Below are 17,524 nucleotides of genomic sequence, written 5' to 3' on the forward strand. Positions count from 1 at the left end.
CAATATCTCATACGGGCCAACATACCTCGGTGCCAACTTTCCTTTCATACCAAATCGCACTGTGCCACGAAAAGGAGACACTTTCAAAAATACTCGATCGCCCTGCTGAAACTCTAAGGGTCTTCGTCTTTTATTTGCATAGGCGGCCTGTCTGTCTTGAGCTGCTTTCAATCGCTGCTGTATCAACTTTACTTTCTGTTGCATTTCATGAATCATATCAGGACCTGTGACTGCAGCTCGATCAACATCATCCCAGTATAACGGAGATCTACAACGTCTCCCATACAATGCCTCAAATGGAGCCATCTGAATACTACTCTGATAACTATTGTTATACGCAAACTCCACCAATGGAATAGATGACTGCCAACCAGATTTAAAATCCATGACATAAGCACGCAACATATCCTCCAGCGTCTGAATAGTACGCTCAGTCTGACCATCTGTCTGAGGATGATAAGCTGTACTCAATCTCAACTCTGTCCCCATCGCAGTCTGCAATCCTTCCCAAAAATGAGAAGTAAATCGAGGATCTCTATCAGAAATAATAGACACTGGAATCCCATGTAATCGTACAATCTCTCGTATATACAACTGTGCCATCGTCAAGTACGTACTACTCATGCTATAGGGTATAAAATGTGCAACTTTCGTCAATCGATCAACAATCACCCAAATAGCATCAATAGTTCCAGTGCTTCTTGGCAAATGAGTCACAAAATCCATCGATATGTGTTCCCATTTCCAAGTCGGCACTTCTAAACTCCTCAATTCACCTCCCAGCCTTCTCCTCTCAGCTTTGATCTGTTGACAATTGAGACATCGACGTACAAAATCAATTACATCACGTTTCATTCCCTTCCACCAAAATTGAGAACGTAGATCCTTATACATCTTCTTGCCACCAGGGTGGATAGAATATCGACTACAATGTGCACGCCGCAACAGGCCCTGGCGCAACTCAGATATATCAGGAACTACCCATCTATCATTCATCCTCAAACTGCCATCATCAGCGACTCTAAAACGAGTATCTTGTTTCTGAGAAACTAACTCCTTCCATTGCTGAACTCTCTCGTCTGTCATCTGTGCATCACGAATACAACCATATATATCAGGTTCAGCTAATAAGGTAGATACCTGGATAGGAGTCGTCGAGATATCAAAATCATATCCCAAGGAACAACAAGACATCATCATAGCTGATAAGCGACCCACATCCTCTGCAGTACAACTCACTTTACGGCTCAATGCATCAGCTGTAAGATTGGCTCGACCAGGATGATATTCAATCTAATAATCATAATCCTTTAGCAAATCTAGCCATCGCCTCTGTCTCATATTCAACTCTGTCTGAGTAAACAAAAATCTCAAGCTCTTATGATCAGTATAAATCGTAAACGAGGTACCGTATAAATAATGTCGCCATATCTTCAAGGCGAAGATAATGGCTGCCAACTCCAAGTCATGCACGGGGTACCTTGTTTCGTGTGGTTTCAGTTGTCTCGAAGCATATGCCACAACATGTCGATCCTTCATCAAAACACATCCCAAACCATGTAATGATGCATCAGTATAAACAACAAACCTCTCATTTTCTGTAGGGATTGATAACACTGGTGCAGTCGTCAGTCGGTGTTTCAACTCCTGAAAACTCCTCTCACATGCTTCAGACCACTGAAATCGCACACCTTTCTGGGTCAACTGTGTCAAAGGTCTAGCAATCTTTGAAAATCCCTCGATAAATCGACGATAATAACCTGCTAAACCCAAGAAACTACGAATCTCAGGTACAGATGTAGGTGAAGACCACTGTAACACGGCTTCGACCTTAACATGACCCAAGAAGACCACTCGATCCAACCAAAACTCACACTTACTGAGTTTGGCATACAACTGTCTATCTCGCAACACCTGTAACACTGAAGCAAGTGCCCTGCATGCTCAGCCTCACTCCTAGAATATATCAATATATCATCAATAAACACAATAACAAATCGATCGAGATAAGGCTGAAATACCCTATTCATCAAACTCATGAACACAGCTGGAGCATTCGTCAACCCAAACGGCATAACTAAAAACTCGTAATGCCCATATCTGGTCCTGAATGCTGTCTTCTGAATATCCTCCTCTCTACCCCTGAACAGACTGAGAACTGCCCCCATGACTCTCAACACGTCGTGAATCAAATCGACGCTTCCCAGATGATGCTGAAGAAGAAGATGAACCCTTCTGATATTTAAAAGACTGTCCCTGAGGTCGCAATGACTCCCTAGTCGGCTCTGATAATCGTCCCTGAGCCCCATACTCCTGCATCACCAACTCAGCCATCCCTGCCCTCGTCACTGCATCCTCAAATGATATCGGGTTATTTGATTGCACACGATCAAATAACTCTAATTTCAACCCTCTCAAGAAATGCCTCATCTTAGCATGAACATTCGTAGCAACATGTGGCACATATTTCAGCAATGCAGAATACCGAGACTCGTACTCAGCAACAGACATACTGCCCTGTCTCAAATCCTCGAATTCTCTCTCTTTCTTCTGTCTGGCTGCTATAGAAAAATATTTATCAAGAAAACGAGATCGAAACACATCCCAATCAACAGTACGGCCCTGAGCTCTCAATCCAGCCTCAGTCGTCTGCCACCACAATAGTACATTCCGAGAAAGCTGAAATGTAGCCAACCGTAACCAAGCAGACCTAGCACACGGCGCAGTCACAAATATCTGCTCTATCCTCTCGATCCACTCCTCTGCACGCTCACCGGTCTCAGAACTATCAAATCTCGGCGGAAAATAACTGCTGAACTGTGCCAAAGTCAACTCACCAGGTAATAAAGGCTGATCTGCAGGTGCATGTCCCATAGGAGGAGGTTGCAATGGATTCATCTGACCAAACCCACTGTCAACCTCGTCCGTTTCTTCGCGTGGATGTACCTGTTCTCTAGCTGCCATCACTGGAAATCCAATTGTTAATCATAACATTTAACAATTACAATCCAGTAATCATCATCACACCTTTCGCACGAAAGTACACGCAACTAAAGAACAATCAATCATATCGAGAAATCATCAATAACAAGTCAAATGCACAGACACACGCAGATACTATCGTCATCCAACTCCCTCATCACAAACCCAACTCCTAACCATCCCAGACATCTAACATATGCTCTGATACCACCAAATGTGGCGCCCCAAACCTCGCCACGTAATCATGCAACATGTGACGTCATATGCATAAAATTTTTCTTTTCGACGACGTAATAATATAATGCATATACGACAAAATAGTGCAATCACCACACTATCTACGTCAGTGTAGCATAAACAGTATAATAAATACACACATACAACTCAAATAATACAATAAGATATACTGTCTCTATCTACTATCAACTACAGGACTATTTGACTAGACACACCTAGTCCTTCACCAACCAAATGTGGCGCCCCAAACCTCGCCACGTAATCATGCAACATGTGACGTCATATGCATAAAATTTTTCTTTTCGACGACGTAATAATATAATGCATATACGACAAAATAGTGCAATCACCACACTATCTACGTCAGTGTAGCAGAAACAATATAATAAATACACACATACAACTCAAATAATACAATAAGATATACTGTCTCTATCTACTATCAACTACAGGACTATTTGACTAGACACACCTAGTCCTTCACCACTATCCTGTCTCACGCATAGTCCTGTAACCTGTCCAACAGAAACAGCCCCCAAAGGGTGAGCATATACAACAATCATCATCGTAATACATAACAGTTATATTAACAACAACATAAGATATAACTGAAATGATAACAGAAATACCCCCTTTGCCGTTTCTGGACAATCAGCCAACAACAACCTCAACAACATCACAATGCAACAACATCGACGATACGTCGCACCCCAACACCGGCGACAGCAATATCGTCGAACGAACAACAACATCGACGATACGTCGCACCCCAACACCGGCGACAGCAATATCGTCGAACGAATAACAGTTGATACGTCGCACCCCAACACCGGCGACAGCAATATCGTTGAACGAACAACATCAACGATACGTCGCACCCCAACTCCGGCGACAGCAATATCGTTGAACGAACAACATCAACGTGACAACATCAACGAGACATCTCCCAACAACGATAGTCAACAATATCAACAATAATAAACAACAACAAATATAATATCAAATCACCCAATTCCGGTGATTTATCATCGTTCAACGCAATAGTATTCATCAATATTAACAATAACAACATATGCTCGTACGTCAACACGTACCTGATAATCGAGTATATATAAATCCTGGCTATTTCTTTGATCCTGAGGCTTGTGATGTATCTAAATAATTCAACAACAATATCAGATCATTGTCACCGTATCAACACAATCATAACAGCCTCAATATACAACATCAAATAGCCCAACAACAATTAATTCAACAAAATATAAAACTCGATTATAAATTCGTATTGTTCAACAATTTAATAATCTGGTGTATTTAATTCACAATACTACCATCAAATACACCCTAATTAATTAACTTCAAATAATAGGCTATTTTACAACATCCGTCAAATTACGAAAACTTTATATCAACGTGTAGCCTATTCTTCGTAGACTCCAAATATATAATCAGAATTAATAACAACTGACAAACAACTCTCCAATCTCAATCCAACGATAAAAAATCCCTAATTATAACAAATTAGGAATAATTCAAAATAACACCACTATAATATTCTCTACTTCGTTAAAATCATACACTACTCAACAATCTTCAATTTCAGTATGATTTAACAATTTATCGGATTTATTCCAGAAATCGACGAATTTCAAACATGACCAAAACTACAAAATTTATACCTCAAATCGAAGACCTCGTGTCAACGATCCCAGAACTGAAGTCGGTTCGTCGATTGGATAAACCGATAAGCCGCACGATTGAAAAGAAAAATCAGAACTGTATTTTACTCAATCTCTCACCTCACGTCTCTTGCCTCTGTTACGTTCGGTGGAATTGATTTGAAGAAATTAATTCCACCGATCACACTTAAATTTTATTTTATTTTTTATTTTTTTTTTATTTTTTTAATATTATATTATATTATATTATTAAAATAATATAATATAATATATATTATTTAACATTTTAACATCGGTATATCTCTTTGGGCCAGTCAAACGATCAAATTTTCCAAAACTCAAAACATGAAACTTCTATATCTTTGAGTTTTCTACGTTATATCCAAATTTCAAATCATTTGAACTTCATATGACCAAACTATGTCATATTTCTCTCTTTAAAAATCATTACTTATTTAGTAATCTCACATTACTAAATCAACAAATTGTAATATTTACTTCAGGCATTACAGATCAAGTCAGAGCTCATCTCATCTTGGTGACACCAAGTTTATAAGGGTTTTCACCGACCTCAGTCCAGGAGCTATGATCACGTTAGAGCTCACCTTATCTTGGTCACGCCAAGTTTACAATGGTTTTCACCCGACCTCTATTCAGAAGTTCTGATCATGTCAGACCTCACTTCATCTTGGTCAAACCAAGTTCACAAGTTTTCACCCGAACTCAGTTCAGGAGCTCTGATCACGTCACAGCTCATCTCATCTTGGTTATGCCAAGTTTATAAGAGTTTTCACTCGACCTTAGCTCAAGAGCTCTGATAATGTCAGAGCTCACCTCATCTTGGTCATGCCAAGTAGGGGTGATCAAATTTTTTTACTAACCGCCCGAACCGAATTGCACCACACCATTTTTCATAATATTTTATAAAAATCGCGATTAAAAATATTAATCATAAACCGCACCTCATACGCGGTTCAATTATTTTTTTGACCAAGAACCGCACTAAACCGCACCGCCTATACCGCTTGCCATAATATTAAGCCTAGAATTATAATAATTTGTAAATAACATATTCAATAAATATGTCATCATTCATTATATCACAACTCTCTTCAAAATTATTATTTTTACAAATAAAACTTATCTTTTTCTTAATTATTCTTCATATTACTCTTTTATTAAAGTATGTATTTATTTTGTTATAATATTTTGTTTGAAGTTTGAAAGTAAAAAAAAAGAAGACAAAATAGTGTAAATGTCATTTTTATTGTGAATGTTTTGTGTTGTTAAATTATTAACTTAGTTTTGAATCTTGATTATTGTTTTATCTATTTTATTTTTATATGCTTTGAACTATATTTTATATTTGAAGACACTATATTATTGTTGTTTTCAAATAAATTGGAATAAATGTTCTAATATTTTTCATTAAAAAAACCGTAAACCGACCGCAACCGCTCAAAACCGCAAAGCTAATTTTTCATGCAAAACGGAAATTAATTTTTCAAAATACTAACCGACCGCATATAGCAATTCGGTTTGAATTTTTATAAAATAACCACAAAACCGCACCGTGATCACCCCTAACGCCAAGTTTACAAGAGTTTTCACCTGACATCAGCTCAGGAGCTATTGATTGCGCCAGATCTCATCTTAGCAGAACCTTACGTGGGCTTCGCCAACCTCAGCTCAGCAGAATCGTTATTATTTTCTCAAATATTGTGCCGAGCTCCCAGAATCTGGCCGAGCTCGCTCAGTGGCCTCACTTTATTATTATCTTGTTAAGTGTGTGACCGAACTACCGGAGCCCGACTGACCTCTCTCAGCAAAATGGTTGGATTATTAAGTGTTGGGCCGAGCTTCCAGCGCCCAGCTGACCTTTTCAGTTGGACCTCGTCGTATTATTATTTTGTCAAGTATTGTGCCGAGCTCCCAGAGCCCAGTCGACCTCTTTAAGTGGTCTCACTTTATTATTATCTTGTTCAATGTGGGGCCGAGCCATTGGAGCTCGGCCGACCTCTCTCAGGGAGATGGTTGGATTGTTAAGTGTTGGGCCGAGCTTTCAGAGCCCAGTCGACCTTTCTCGGTTGGACCTCATCGTATTATTATTTTGTCAATTATTGTGCCGAGCTCCCAGAACCCGACCGACCGAACTCTCTCAGCAGGATGGTTGGATTATTACTAATAAAGTGTTAGGCCAGCTACAAGAGCCTAGCCGACCTTTTCAGTTGGATCTCACCGTATTATTATTTTCTCAAGTATTGTGCCGAGCTTCTAAAGCCCGACCGACCTCTCTCAGTGGCCTTAATTATTTTATTATTAAGTGTGGGGCCGAGCTCTGGCTCTCAACGTGACCTCATTGGGTACTTATTATTCACTAGTCTTGGGTCAAGCTCCAACCCTAAATTTGTTTTGCCGACCTCTCACCGAAACAATAACAATAATTAAATATGATTCTCATGAGGCTCGGTACAAAAAAAAAAAAGCATACTTTTGTTGTATAATGATACTTTGAATAAATTATGAAATGGCCCAGCTCCCTCAACTCCAATTCCACTAAAAAGGCAAGACAATCAGATCCCATACAGCAAGGACTGTGTTTAGGTATGCTATTATCGAACAATGAATTGCATTAATTATAACTACATGATATTATATGCATGCATTTCTATCCATTTATTTATTTTTGAAATAATGTTTAAATGGGCTTTCTGTTGGCCCCCACATTCTAGACTCTGATTTATTTCAAATTAAAAATAATGTAATTGGAAATTTGGATGGATGTATACATGAATGTGTATGCGACAACTTACCCTACCTAGCCACATTAAATTATTAAATATCCCGTTTAAAAGGATCAAATGCCCCTTTGACCATGTAAATTAAATTATTTGATGACCCTTAAAATATATCTCAAAACAAATTTAATGCATAGAATAACTAATTGATAAAGCATCAATATCAAAATCCGTATAATTAGGCTGCCAATATAATCTATAATTTATTGTCAAAATCATATCTGACTGAAAATGGAACATCAATCCATTGCAGTGAACAAAAATGTTAATATAGAAGATTGCAATAATGCTGTTGGAATTAACCGTCACATTTCAATTTCATATGAAAATATCGGTCACCTTAGTCAAACCATTGGACTCGGTCTCCACCCAGAATTAAATTAAAAGTTTTTTAAAATAGAGTAAAAAATAAATAAAAAATTGATGAATGGTCAGAAACAGGCTGGCCACTGATCAAATTTCGTGGTATCATACCATTCCTACCCTTGTTTATGTCACGCGGCCTGCACGTATATGTATGCAAGTATTGAACCATTGTATATTTAGCTTTCATGTTTCTAATTTAGTATTGAACAATTGTATGTATATATAGCTTTCATGTTTCTAATTTAGTATTGACAATTGTATGTATATATAGCTGTCATGTTTCTAATTTTTCTATCAAACCATAACTGTACAAGGAATTTTGTTGATCTAAATTTCAATTTGTTGGATAAATTTTGGACCTTTTCTATATATATTTTATGAATGGGGTGACATGACATGATCAATCACTTTATTTATATTATATTTTGGCTCCTTTCGATCATATATATATATATATATATATATATATATATATATATATATATATATATATATATATATATATATATATATATATATATGGATTTATAATCGAATATAATTTGAAAATGAAAAAAAAATCTCCCTTCTGAGTGAAATATCCATATATAATCGAATATAATTTGAAAATGAAAAAAAAATCTCCCTTCTGAGTGAAATCTTATATATCAAGGTCAAAAAGCGTAATAGCGCGGGTCGACTCCAGCTTTCAAGCTAAGTGAATAGCACAGGCTTAAGCGTGAAAAAGGTTTTTAATAAATGTAAATCTCAATCATAATCTAAACATAATTAATATTTATGTCGATGCATAATCTCATATTTAAAATCATATTAAAATATCTTATTGTTTTGCAATAAAACCATAAAATAAATATTTGTCAATATATATGCTATAATTAAAATAAAAATAACATCTAAATTATAAACTAATATATTTAAATAAAAACAGAATAAAATAATAGATCGTCATTGTGGTTAAACGCTTAATGAAATATGTTAATCGGTCAAACATTGACCGTCCGCCTTCTCGAAGCGGGGCGTTTTTGCAAAGCTTCAGCTTAACGAGCTTACGGGCTTAAGGGCTTTTAGACACGATAAATATTGATTTTAACGATATAATTTGAAATGAAAAAAAATCTCCTTTGAGGAATCTATTTATGTTAATTTAAACCAACAAGAATGGTGTAATTAATAGTCGAATCACGAATATGGTCAAGTATTATTTGTCATTCACACAATCCTATGGGTTGCATGTATATGTGGCACATAGTGACTGACAGTGGGAAGTGAAGTGAACTCTCTTCTTCTTCTTCTTCTTCTATGCGGTCATCATTAATTACACTCCCGTGGATTTCAGCGTTATTTTATTCCATTTGAGGTTTATTTTTTTATTTCAGCATTCAAACTTTCCTCCATACCCGCGCTCAAAAGCAAGAATCCGTTGATTGTTTTTTAAAAAAATATCAACACCTCTCCACCATTTACATTTTCCTAGAGAGAGAGCGTCGCACTTTTATGTTTGAACCCCATATAAAGACCAATCTCATGTTTTTATTTCTATTTTTTTTATCGATTACATACACACTTGGATCGCAAGTTCTATCTCCTGCACCCTTTTTCAAATCTCGAGGCAGGTATCAAGGTTCATTTACATGAGCTATACATAGGTTGTGTTGTGTGTTTTCAAGAAAATCTCGAAACTGATGAACCTTGTTATGATTATTGAATCTTGATTAAGACGATCGTTTTAGATGAATTTACTGTTTTGTTTCAGAAAGTAACGTGCAAAGGGAACGGAGGAAAGGTCGAATCCTAGGCAAAATTTTTGGTTGAGGGATGGGTAAAAGACACAGTGTAGTCTTTGCTGGTGCAGTTCTGTTCCGTTTTGGGAGCTAAACAGTTACTGTAAAGAGAAAAGGGCAAAAGAGTTTATCTTTTAAGGGTCTTACTTTTTGGTTATATACATAATATCCACTCACAAAAAAGGATCTTCCTTGAGCATGCAAGAGAGAAGAGGGATTCACAGCTTACATAGAAAATGAAGAAGAATTTGAACAATAATGATAATAATAGCAACAGGGATGGTGGTGGTGGTGAGATGTCCAAGCAGAAAGAAAGGCATATTGTTTCTTGGTCTCCAGAGGTCAGATTTTTTTTCATGTTTTTAGGTGCCTGTTTGCTCATTCTCTCTCTCTCTCTCTCTCTCTCTCTCTCTCTCTCTCTCTCTCTCTCTCCTTTTTTTTTTTTGGATGTTTAAGATTTAATCTGTTTTATCTGATGATAATATGATTTCTTTCGTTTGCAGGAAGATGATATCTTAAGGGAGCAGATTCGGGTACTTGGGACTGAAAAGTAAAATCTCGATTCTTTTATCTCGTGTTTGATTTTTTCCTATGGGACGTGATCATTTGATTTGGATGTGTCTGAAGATTAATTTTTTTTTTTTTGGGTAAGTGAGACTGATGGATGTGATTTTGTCGTAGTTGGACTATTATCGCATCAAAATTCCAGGATAAAACGACGAGACAATGTAGAAGGAGGTTAGAATCAAGATAAACATAGGCATCTACCTCTATTATGTACTGTAAATCTATTTGTTGCAATCTTTTGAGTTCTTGTTCTTATATGATTTTGAGTATGCCGTTGTTATTCAGATGGTTCACTTATTTGAATTCTGATTTCAAGAAAGGAGGATGGTCACCTGAGGAGGACATGCTCTTGTGTGAGGTGCATTATTTAAGCCTGTTTTCTACGCCCTCTATGCTTCCAAGATTGATATTTGTGCAATCATCTTTTAAATATTATTCTTATTAGAAAGCTGATCCCTGAAGTGCTCCAGTGAAATTGTATTTAGAACTATTGATTTTGATTGGTGGCTGAGTTATAAGTCCAGTTTTCACTGGATGGCACTATGAATCTTTTAAAAAAAGGTTTCATGAAAGAGTGTTCATATATTTCAACAATGTGAAAATGGGTATGACATATCAGACTGACATTAAGCTTGGTCTAATCATCAATGTGACTTGCAGGCGCAAAAGATATTTGGAAATAGATGGACTGAGATTGCAAAGGTGGTTTCAGGCAGGTAATTAATCACATGAAAATCAAGACTTTTCCTTGTACAACTTGTTGGCTGTATTTGTTGGCGTAGAAAACTAATAGTTGTTGCAAGGAATATATCAATTTTTCAGAACTGACAATGCCGTGAAGAATCGATTCAACACTCTCTGCAAGAAGAGAGCAAAGCATGAAGCATTAGCTAAAGAAAACAGCAACACTTCATATATCAACTTAAACAACAAAAGGATTATATTTCCAAATGGGCTCAATACATATGCAGGATCTGAAAATGCCGCACCTCTTAAGAAGATAAGGTGTGTTACTTGTCATGTTCCACTAATTTGAAAATATGCTACTGGGATCAAGTGTTACAAATAACAACCGATCCGGTAATTTAGGACATCAAACACTGCGGAAAGTTGCTACCGGGATGAAAAATTAACTGGAGAATATGGAAATGCAAATCACCTTCTTAGACCTCCATTTGCAGCAATAGCTCAAAATTTTCGTAGTTGTGAGGGTAACCTTGCCTCTCAGCTGCACGACAGCCACATGAAGGAGGTGTCATCTGATGGATGTGAGTTCCAAAGAATATTTTGGTTGTAGGATTTCTAGCAGATTGCGATCACCTAAAGGCACAATATATGGAAATGGATAAATAAATAATACATAAAATGGTAATTAAATAATTAATAACCTTTCTTCATGTAATTGAAGTTCAAATAGATAGATAGATAATGTATTGCATTTTGAAGCTTATGCAGCTGCAAATGACAAAAGACAAGGAACATTTCTTAAGAAGGACGATCCTAAAGTACTTGCATTGATGCAGCAAGCTGAATTACTTGGCTCACTTGCTATCAAAGTTAATTCTGAGAAGACAGAGCAGAGCCTAGAAAATGCCTGGATGGTGCGTCGATACAATTTATCCTGTCTTGAATCTTGTCAGATTTTGTACACTATACCACAACACCAAAGGGAAACATGTACTCCAGCTTCAGCCTTGACATATTTTTTTTGCGTCATTTTTTGTCAAAGAGACTGTTTGGACTAAACCTGCAATATAAACATGTTCCAGGTTCTTCAAGATTTTCTAAAACAAAACAAAGAAAGCGATTTGCTTACGTTCAAGGACTCAGATACCAGATTTCAACTCAAGAAGTTCAAAGAGTTGATGGAGAATGTTACATGTAGCAATGAATGTAGCGATCCATCTCGGAGGTAACTAAGAGGCTAATTTACGTTTAAATTCAATTTGAAATTTCATCCCATGCAAGATCTAATTGATATCTTTTCAGGCAATCCGATATGTATGAGTCCTCCCCTACTAGTTCCGAGTACAGTACAGGATCAACTCTGGTGCCTAATGCATTATGTGATAAAACAGAAGATTTTCATGCTGATATATGTGCACTACCTCAGAACACTGGACAGGAACTGCAATCAGATCGGTCAAATGACCAACATTTTCTTGCTGAGGAAAGTGGAATATATCATGGTGCAAGCATACAAGGTATTGAACATTTATTTTTTGCAGGATGATAAAATAAATGCTATTGCTGATAATAGTGCCATTTATCGTAGCAGATACGATTTTAAGTAATGAAGGGATAAAGGCTGATGATGGAGCTCTATGTGAATTTTCCAACGCTGAATTCAGTTCCCCTGCTCAAGTGACACCAATGTTCAGAGCATTGGCAGCAACAATTCCCAGCCCAAAATTTTCAGAAAGTGTAAGAGTTCAGCCTTTCAGATACAAATATGGCAAAAACACCAAATTATCAACGCCATTTATAGCATTTATATCACCTTTGCATCTGATGGCATGTGGTGACATTTATAAGGTCGAAAGTATATTTATGTCACTTGGAATTCATTCCACAGGAAAAGCACTTCTTAATGAAAGCACTCGGAATGGACTCAACAACTCCAAGCCCAAAGACCACTACTTCACAAGCTCCACCGTGCAAGAGATCCCTCCTCCATTGTCTCTGATCAATTCCACTGATCAATCTTACACATTATAGTCTGTGGAGTTCAGATTCATTGCGGTACCCATCAGAGTTTTTGAACAGTGCAGTGTTTTTGTCTCTTTTTTTCAGAATTTTCTGTTCTTGGGTTGCAGTTATCTTGACCTGAGTTTTTCCAAATAGGCCTGCTAAGATCTACTTTGCAATCTAGTATGCTAATGGAGCATTCTAAGAAGATCAATCGCCATGATCTGCGTCCCGGATACTCACATTGGTTTTGGGTGTTTCCTTGGTGTGTCATTCTTTTGTTTGTTGTCTCATGGAGCTCGGATATGGCTATCCATTGTTCCAAGATGTTTTTGTGGCTAGATAAGCCTATTGTACAGAACCAACACTAAAAGTTATTTGATAGTAAGTGTAACTATACATTGGCAACTCGCCAAGATTACCCTTTAGAGATATTGATAGGAGAAAAACAAAGATTGTTACGAGTCAAAGGAGAGTGCGAAGTAGGAAACACCGGCCTCCTATTTGCTTTATTGAGCAGAGTACTAAATAATATGCATGTTTCACGGTGTTTGGAGATTTTTAATGTAATTCATACTCATTGGAGTGGAAATGGAATAGAATTCTTTGTGTGCAGATATACATCTTGTTGAAATCTAAAAGAAGTGAATGCAATGTAGAAAATGGTGGTATGTATTGAATTGAATATTTAGCAGTCTTTTGTGGAAGCTGAGCTGAAATTTTTACTTACAGAAGGTAAAATTTCTTGCCTTTTGCTCTGTGGATTCTATCTTCTCTGCAAAGCTGCCTCTTATGAGTTGAAGCAGGGTGGGTTTAGAGGTACCTTTGGGGGAAGAATGGGGATCCAAATGATCTGTTATTTAACTTGGTTAGCAGTTGATGGTTGGAAGCAAGTGTCATCATTACCAAAGCAAAAGTCACTGGTACAAGGGAGAGGGAAACCTGTACAAAATAAAGTTTTGCTTTGAATGGCAGCACCCCCAAATATTTGTAGGCAGCATTGCATGTGATTCAGGTGCTAAAAGTACTTTTTGGAAATGCATCTCTCTGCAAGTTGATTAGTACTGATTGCAATTACGATATATATAATTGTAAATTATTTTTTGACTCAAAATAAATTTTAAATTTTGAACAGACTTTAAATGACTAGTAAAATTATAGACTAATTGCAATAGTGTGAATGAAAAGTATTGTTTGGAAATAACATGCAAATGATGGCAAATATTTAGTTACATGGACCTACCGGCTACGGCCTCAATTATCTTGGACAAGTAAATGTGAGATTATTGCTGTGGCCCACTTTGTTCAGTGCCTCACTTTACATGAATAAATTTTGTACTAGCTTGTTCGCAACACATCTTTTAACCTAGACTGAATCAAAAGAAGCTGCCAAGTCAACAATTCCACAGATTTTAAATAACGTAAGTTATTTGTGGCTAAGAAGAGTGTAAGCGTAAGAACATACATGTCTCAATACATCCTTCACAAGTTATATAATACCGAACTTTTGAAGTTCCATCAACACTTTGTCCTTGAAGGAAAAAAATGTTACAACATTGTCAAAAATCACGATCCCTGTTATGTTGTCTTCCTCTTCTTTTGCATTCTTTGCAGCTTCTTCGATTTAAGGTAAATCTGGTATGACAATCCAGAGAAAACCATTGCAACACTTCCCCATTGCTTTTCTGACAGGGGGTTTCCGCTAAGAACTGAAGACACGACGATGCTCACAAACTTTCGAGTGGTGGTAATAGTCGTGTTAGTCAAGGAACCAAACCTACTGATGGTCAAGAAAATAAAATTTTGGCCCACTGCGCCACACAGACAGTAGAGAAGAATGTCCCATGCAGCTTCTGGGTGCAGCCTGCAGAATTGGATCGCATCGTATCCCATGGCATTTGGAAGGCCAAACATGAATATGACGTTATAAATCGTACCCCATAAGTTCATTCCAAGCATTATATTCCAAGCACTTGTTTTCGGGTACCTGAATGCCAAAGTCAACCTTTTTGTCAATAAATAGTTATATAATCAAATCATAAGCCACTTGAAAAAAATTTGTGATAACTAGGTGGACAAAAGAGTCAGGCCAGCTCTTGTGCTTTTCGAGCTGACGCATATATTGTTTGATTTAGCATACGAAATTATCGAATTTCAGTGAATTGATGACACATTCAAATATATTTTCAAGCCAAATTCAAACCACAGTTCTTTTAAGTGTCGAATGTTGACTGTTCATTATTTTTACCTGGCTGTAATGGAATCCTGAGTGGCATTGGTGAATCCATCAAAAGCAAGGTTTAGAAAACAAAGCCCATATCCAAGGGGAGCATTTGGGCGAGCTAGTTTTCTTATTGTCTTCGAGCTAGTCTAGGAAAAAAAACACAGTAAAAGAGAGATATTAATGTAGAAAACAGATACTAATTTTGGAACCACCAAACGAACAACATCAATTCCTGGATTGGGTCTCTAATTACAACCGACGGCATAATTTAGCAACTCACATGGTATGACTGACAGATAACAGAGGTTGAATATTTATTATGTAAAGTTAGATTTAACACTATGAAGGGTTCACAAATACTAAAGAAAACATGGTAACTAGGACACATACTTTCAAAAGTGCAAAACCGGAGACCCCTCCAGCCACAAGCAAAGTGCAAAAATACTCCGGGAAGGTATATTTTATACCATAAACTAATGTACCCATCAGCATCACTGCACAAAACAAATATGCTGATTAACAAGATTACACTATGGATTTTTAATATTAAATTTCTAATACGATAATATAGCGGTACTCCTGGTAAAGTTCAAACATAAGCCAAATCATACGACCAAAATTCTGAGAATTCTAACTGAAAATCAGTGCTACTACTGTTCAATGCAATGAAAAGTAAGGATATAAATTTTGATTGAAATGAAGCAACCTACATAGACTCATTATATTTCCATATCATAATTACAGATATTACTTCCTCCTCGATGGGGAAGAAGATTATTCTAATATTCAATTGCATTCCTCCAATAGTAATCGAAGAATTAAACACTTGGGGAGCAAAGATTATATTTTTTACATCTGTAACTGCAACTTCAGCTAGCAGCAAAAGTAAGATAGAGATTGGATATTTAACTCAACATATATAATAATTAATGACTTACCCGGAATCATTTTTGAGGATTTTGCCAGAACCTAAACACAATAACGGCACAATTAGTACAAAATCTTGCATGACCTGAAACAATTTGGCTTCGTGGTATCTTAAGCAGCGAATATGATATTGAACAATTAAGACATCGATTTTATCATTTCTACAACAGTAAGCCTAATTGCAGATCAAAATCCATTTCCAGTTTCAATAAAGCAGCCAAAATTCCTTAATCACGCATCAAGCTAAAGACACGTTTAACCATGTCACAATTAGATATTTAGGTTCATTATTACATAAAGAAACTAAAGAAAAGGGTGAGGGTCCTTATAATCTTGAACGTGCCTGAGCCGGGTAACTAATGTACTTCAACGCTTCAATCCCCATAGCTGGCCCGATCGTGTTGGTGATACCAGCACTCCAGTAACTCCACCAAGGAGCTCCACCATTTCCGCCATCAGACCAAATCTTTATCACTGTGCAATAATCACACGACAATTAGAAAGCATCCAGGGGAGAAAATTCAGCTTTTACTGAAAATGGTTCCTCAGAAACTTACTTAAAAATGACCAGATTAAACACACTACATTTTGTGCTAAGTTCAAGAACGCCAAGTGCTCGAACCTCTTCTTATCAGAACCGAATCTTTTAGTGGACCTAAAACAACATAATCAAGGAATTTTCCATTACACACTGAAGGATTTAATACATTGAACACAAAGGATATTAGGCAAATGGAAGCATGCTCAGAGCTAAATATATTCATATTACAATTTCCACCAATAATATACATCAGATAAGGAAAAGAATTCTATATTTTTTTAAGAAATTTAGACGTAACTAAGAACTGTATATTACAAAGTAACAGGTAATGGATCACAAAGAAAATTTTAGCTCCATAAAAGAAATGAATATGCTTACACGGTCTCTTGAAGAACCCCTTGATAAATATAAGCAGCCCAAATTCCGGCAACACAAAAGGCGAGGAGAAGTATGCGGCGTAGCCCGGAGCTCGGAGACTGCATTGCAACAAAATAACCCACAGGTAGCCACCAGATCACCGTTTCGGAACAACCGGAAACAGCTCTTTTAAATACCGAGTGCAAACAAAATAAATCCTTTCTTTATTTTCGGGTTTTCTAAGGAAGACGAGGTGGGACCAGACACGTTTGGCTCTCCCACGTGGAGAGTTTCTAATGGTTATAATGGGTTTTAGAGAAATTTGATTGGTGGAGATGATGCGTAGCACTACCCTAACAATTAATAAAAACAAATAA

At 36.9% G+C, this 17,524-nt stretch overlaps 2 protein-coding genes and 1 long non-coding RNA gene across 10 annotated transcripts; 1 reads left to right on the top strand and 2 right to left on the bottom strand.

Annotated features, from left to right (window-relative positions):
* Positions 1 to 3,657: 3,657 nt before the first annotated feature.
* LOC140814273 (uncharacterized) lies at positions 3,658 to 5,029 on the bottom strand. The gene is made up of 3 exons (XR_012114085.1): positions 4,899 to 5,029; positions 4,314 to 4,373; positions 3,658 to 3,734 (listed from the first exon to the last, which is right to left on the bottom strand). It is a non-coding gene; the product is annotated as an uncharacterized lncRNA (long non-coding RNA).
* Positions 5,030 to 9,334: 4,305 nt separating this feature from the next.
* LOC140802851 (transcription factor MYB124-like) lies at positions 9,335 to 14,203 on the top strand. Of its 8 annotated transcripts, none has more exons than XR_012111719.1 (14): positions 9,335 to 9,675; positions 9,816 to 10,184; positions 10,347 to 10,393; positions 10,525 to 10,581; positions 10,696 to 10,768; positions 11,071 to 11,126; positions 11,233 to 11,415; positions 11,500 to 11,678; positions 11,857 to 12,011; positions 12,180 to 12,322; positions 12,400 to 12,614; positions 12,686 to 12,834; positions 12,986 to 13,152; positions 13,831 to 14,203. XR_012111719.1 is itself a non-coding variant. In XM_073158470.1 (13 exons), the coding sequence occupies exons 2-13, from the start codon at positions 10,080 to 10,082 to the stop codon at positions 13,094 to 13,096; spliced, it is 1,473 nt and encodes a 490-aa protein (XP_073014571.1). In that variant the 5' UTR covers positions 9,335 to 9,675; positions 9,816 to 10,079; the 3' UTR covers positions 13,097 to 13,717. The 8 variants fall into 8 exon arrangements, 6 of the variants coding, with proteins under 6 accessions (XP_073014571.1, XP_073014582.1, XP_073014577.1 ...); XR_012111718.1 differs by lacking the exon at positions 13,831 to 14,203 and adding an exon at positions 13,255 to 13,717; XM_073158470.1 differs by lacking the exon at positions 13,831 to 14,203 and having other exon boundaries at positions 12,986 to 13,717.
* A 343-nt stretch (positions 14,204 to 14,546) lies between these two features.
* LOC140802876 (UDP-galactose/UDP-glucose transporter 3-like) lies at positions 14,547 to 17,491 on the bottom strand. Its single transcript, XM_073158499.1, has 7 exons — positions 17,169 to 17,491; positions 16,807 to 16,904; positions 16,593 to 16,723; positions 16,261 to 16,291; positions 15,713 to 15,816; positions 15,347 to 15,468; positions 14,547 to 15,085 (listed from the first exon to the last, which is right to left on the bottom strand). The coding sequence occupies exons 1-7, from the start codon at positions 17,270 to 17,272 to the stop codon at positions 14,677 to 14,679; spliced, it is 999 nt and encodes a 332-aa protein (XP_073014600.1). The 5' UTR covers positions 17,273 to 17,491; the 3' UTR covers positions 14,547 to 14,676.
* Between the last annotated feature and the right edge of the window lie 33 nt (positions 17,492 to 17,524).

Source organism: Primulina eburnea, chromosome 1 (assembly GCF_022965805.1).
Source record: "Primulina eburnea isolate SZY01 chromosome 1, ASM2296580v1, whole genome shotgun sequence".
Classification (NCBI taxonomy): Eukaryota; Viridiplantae; Streptophyta; class Magnoliopsida; order Lamiales; family Gesneriaceae; genus Primulina; species Primulina eburnea.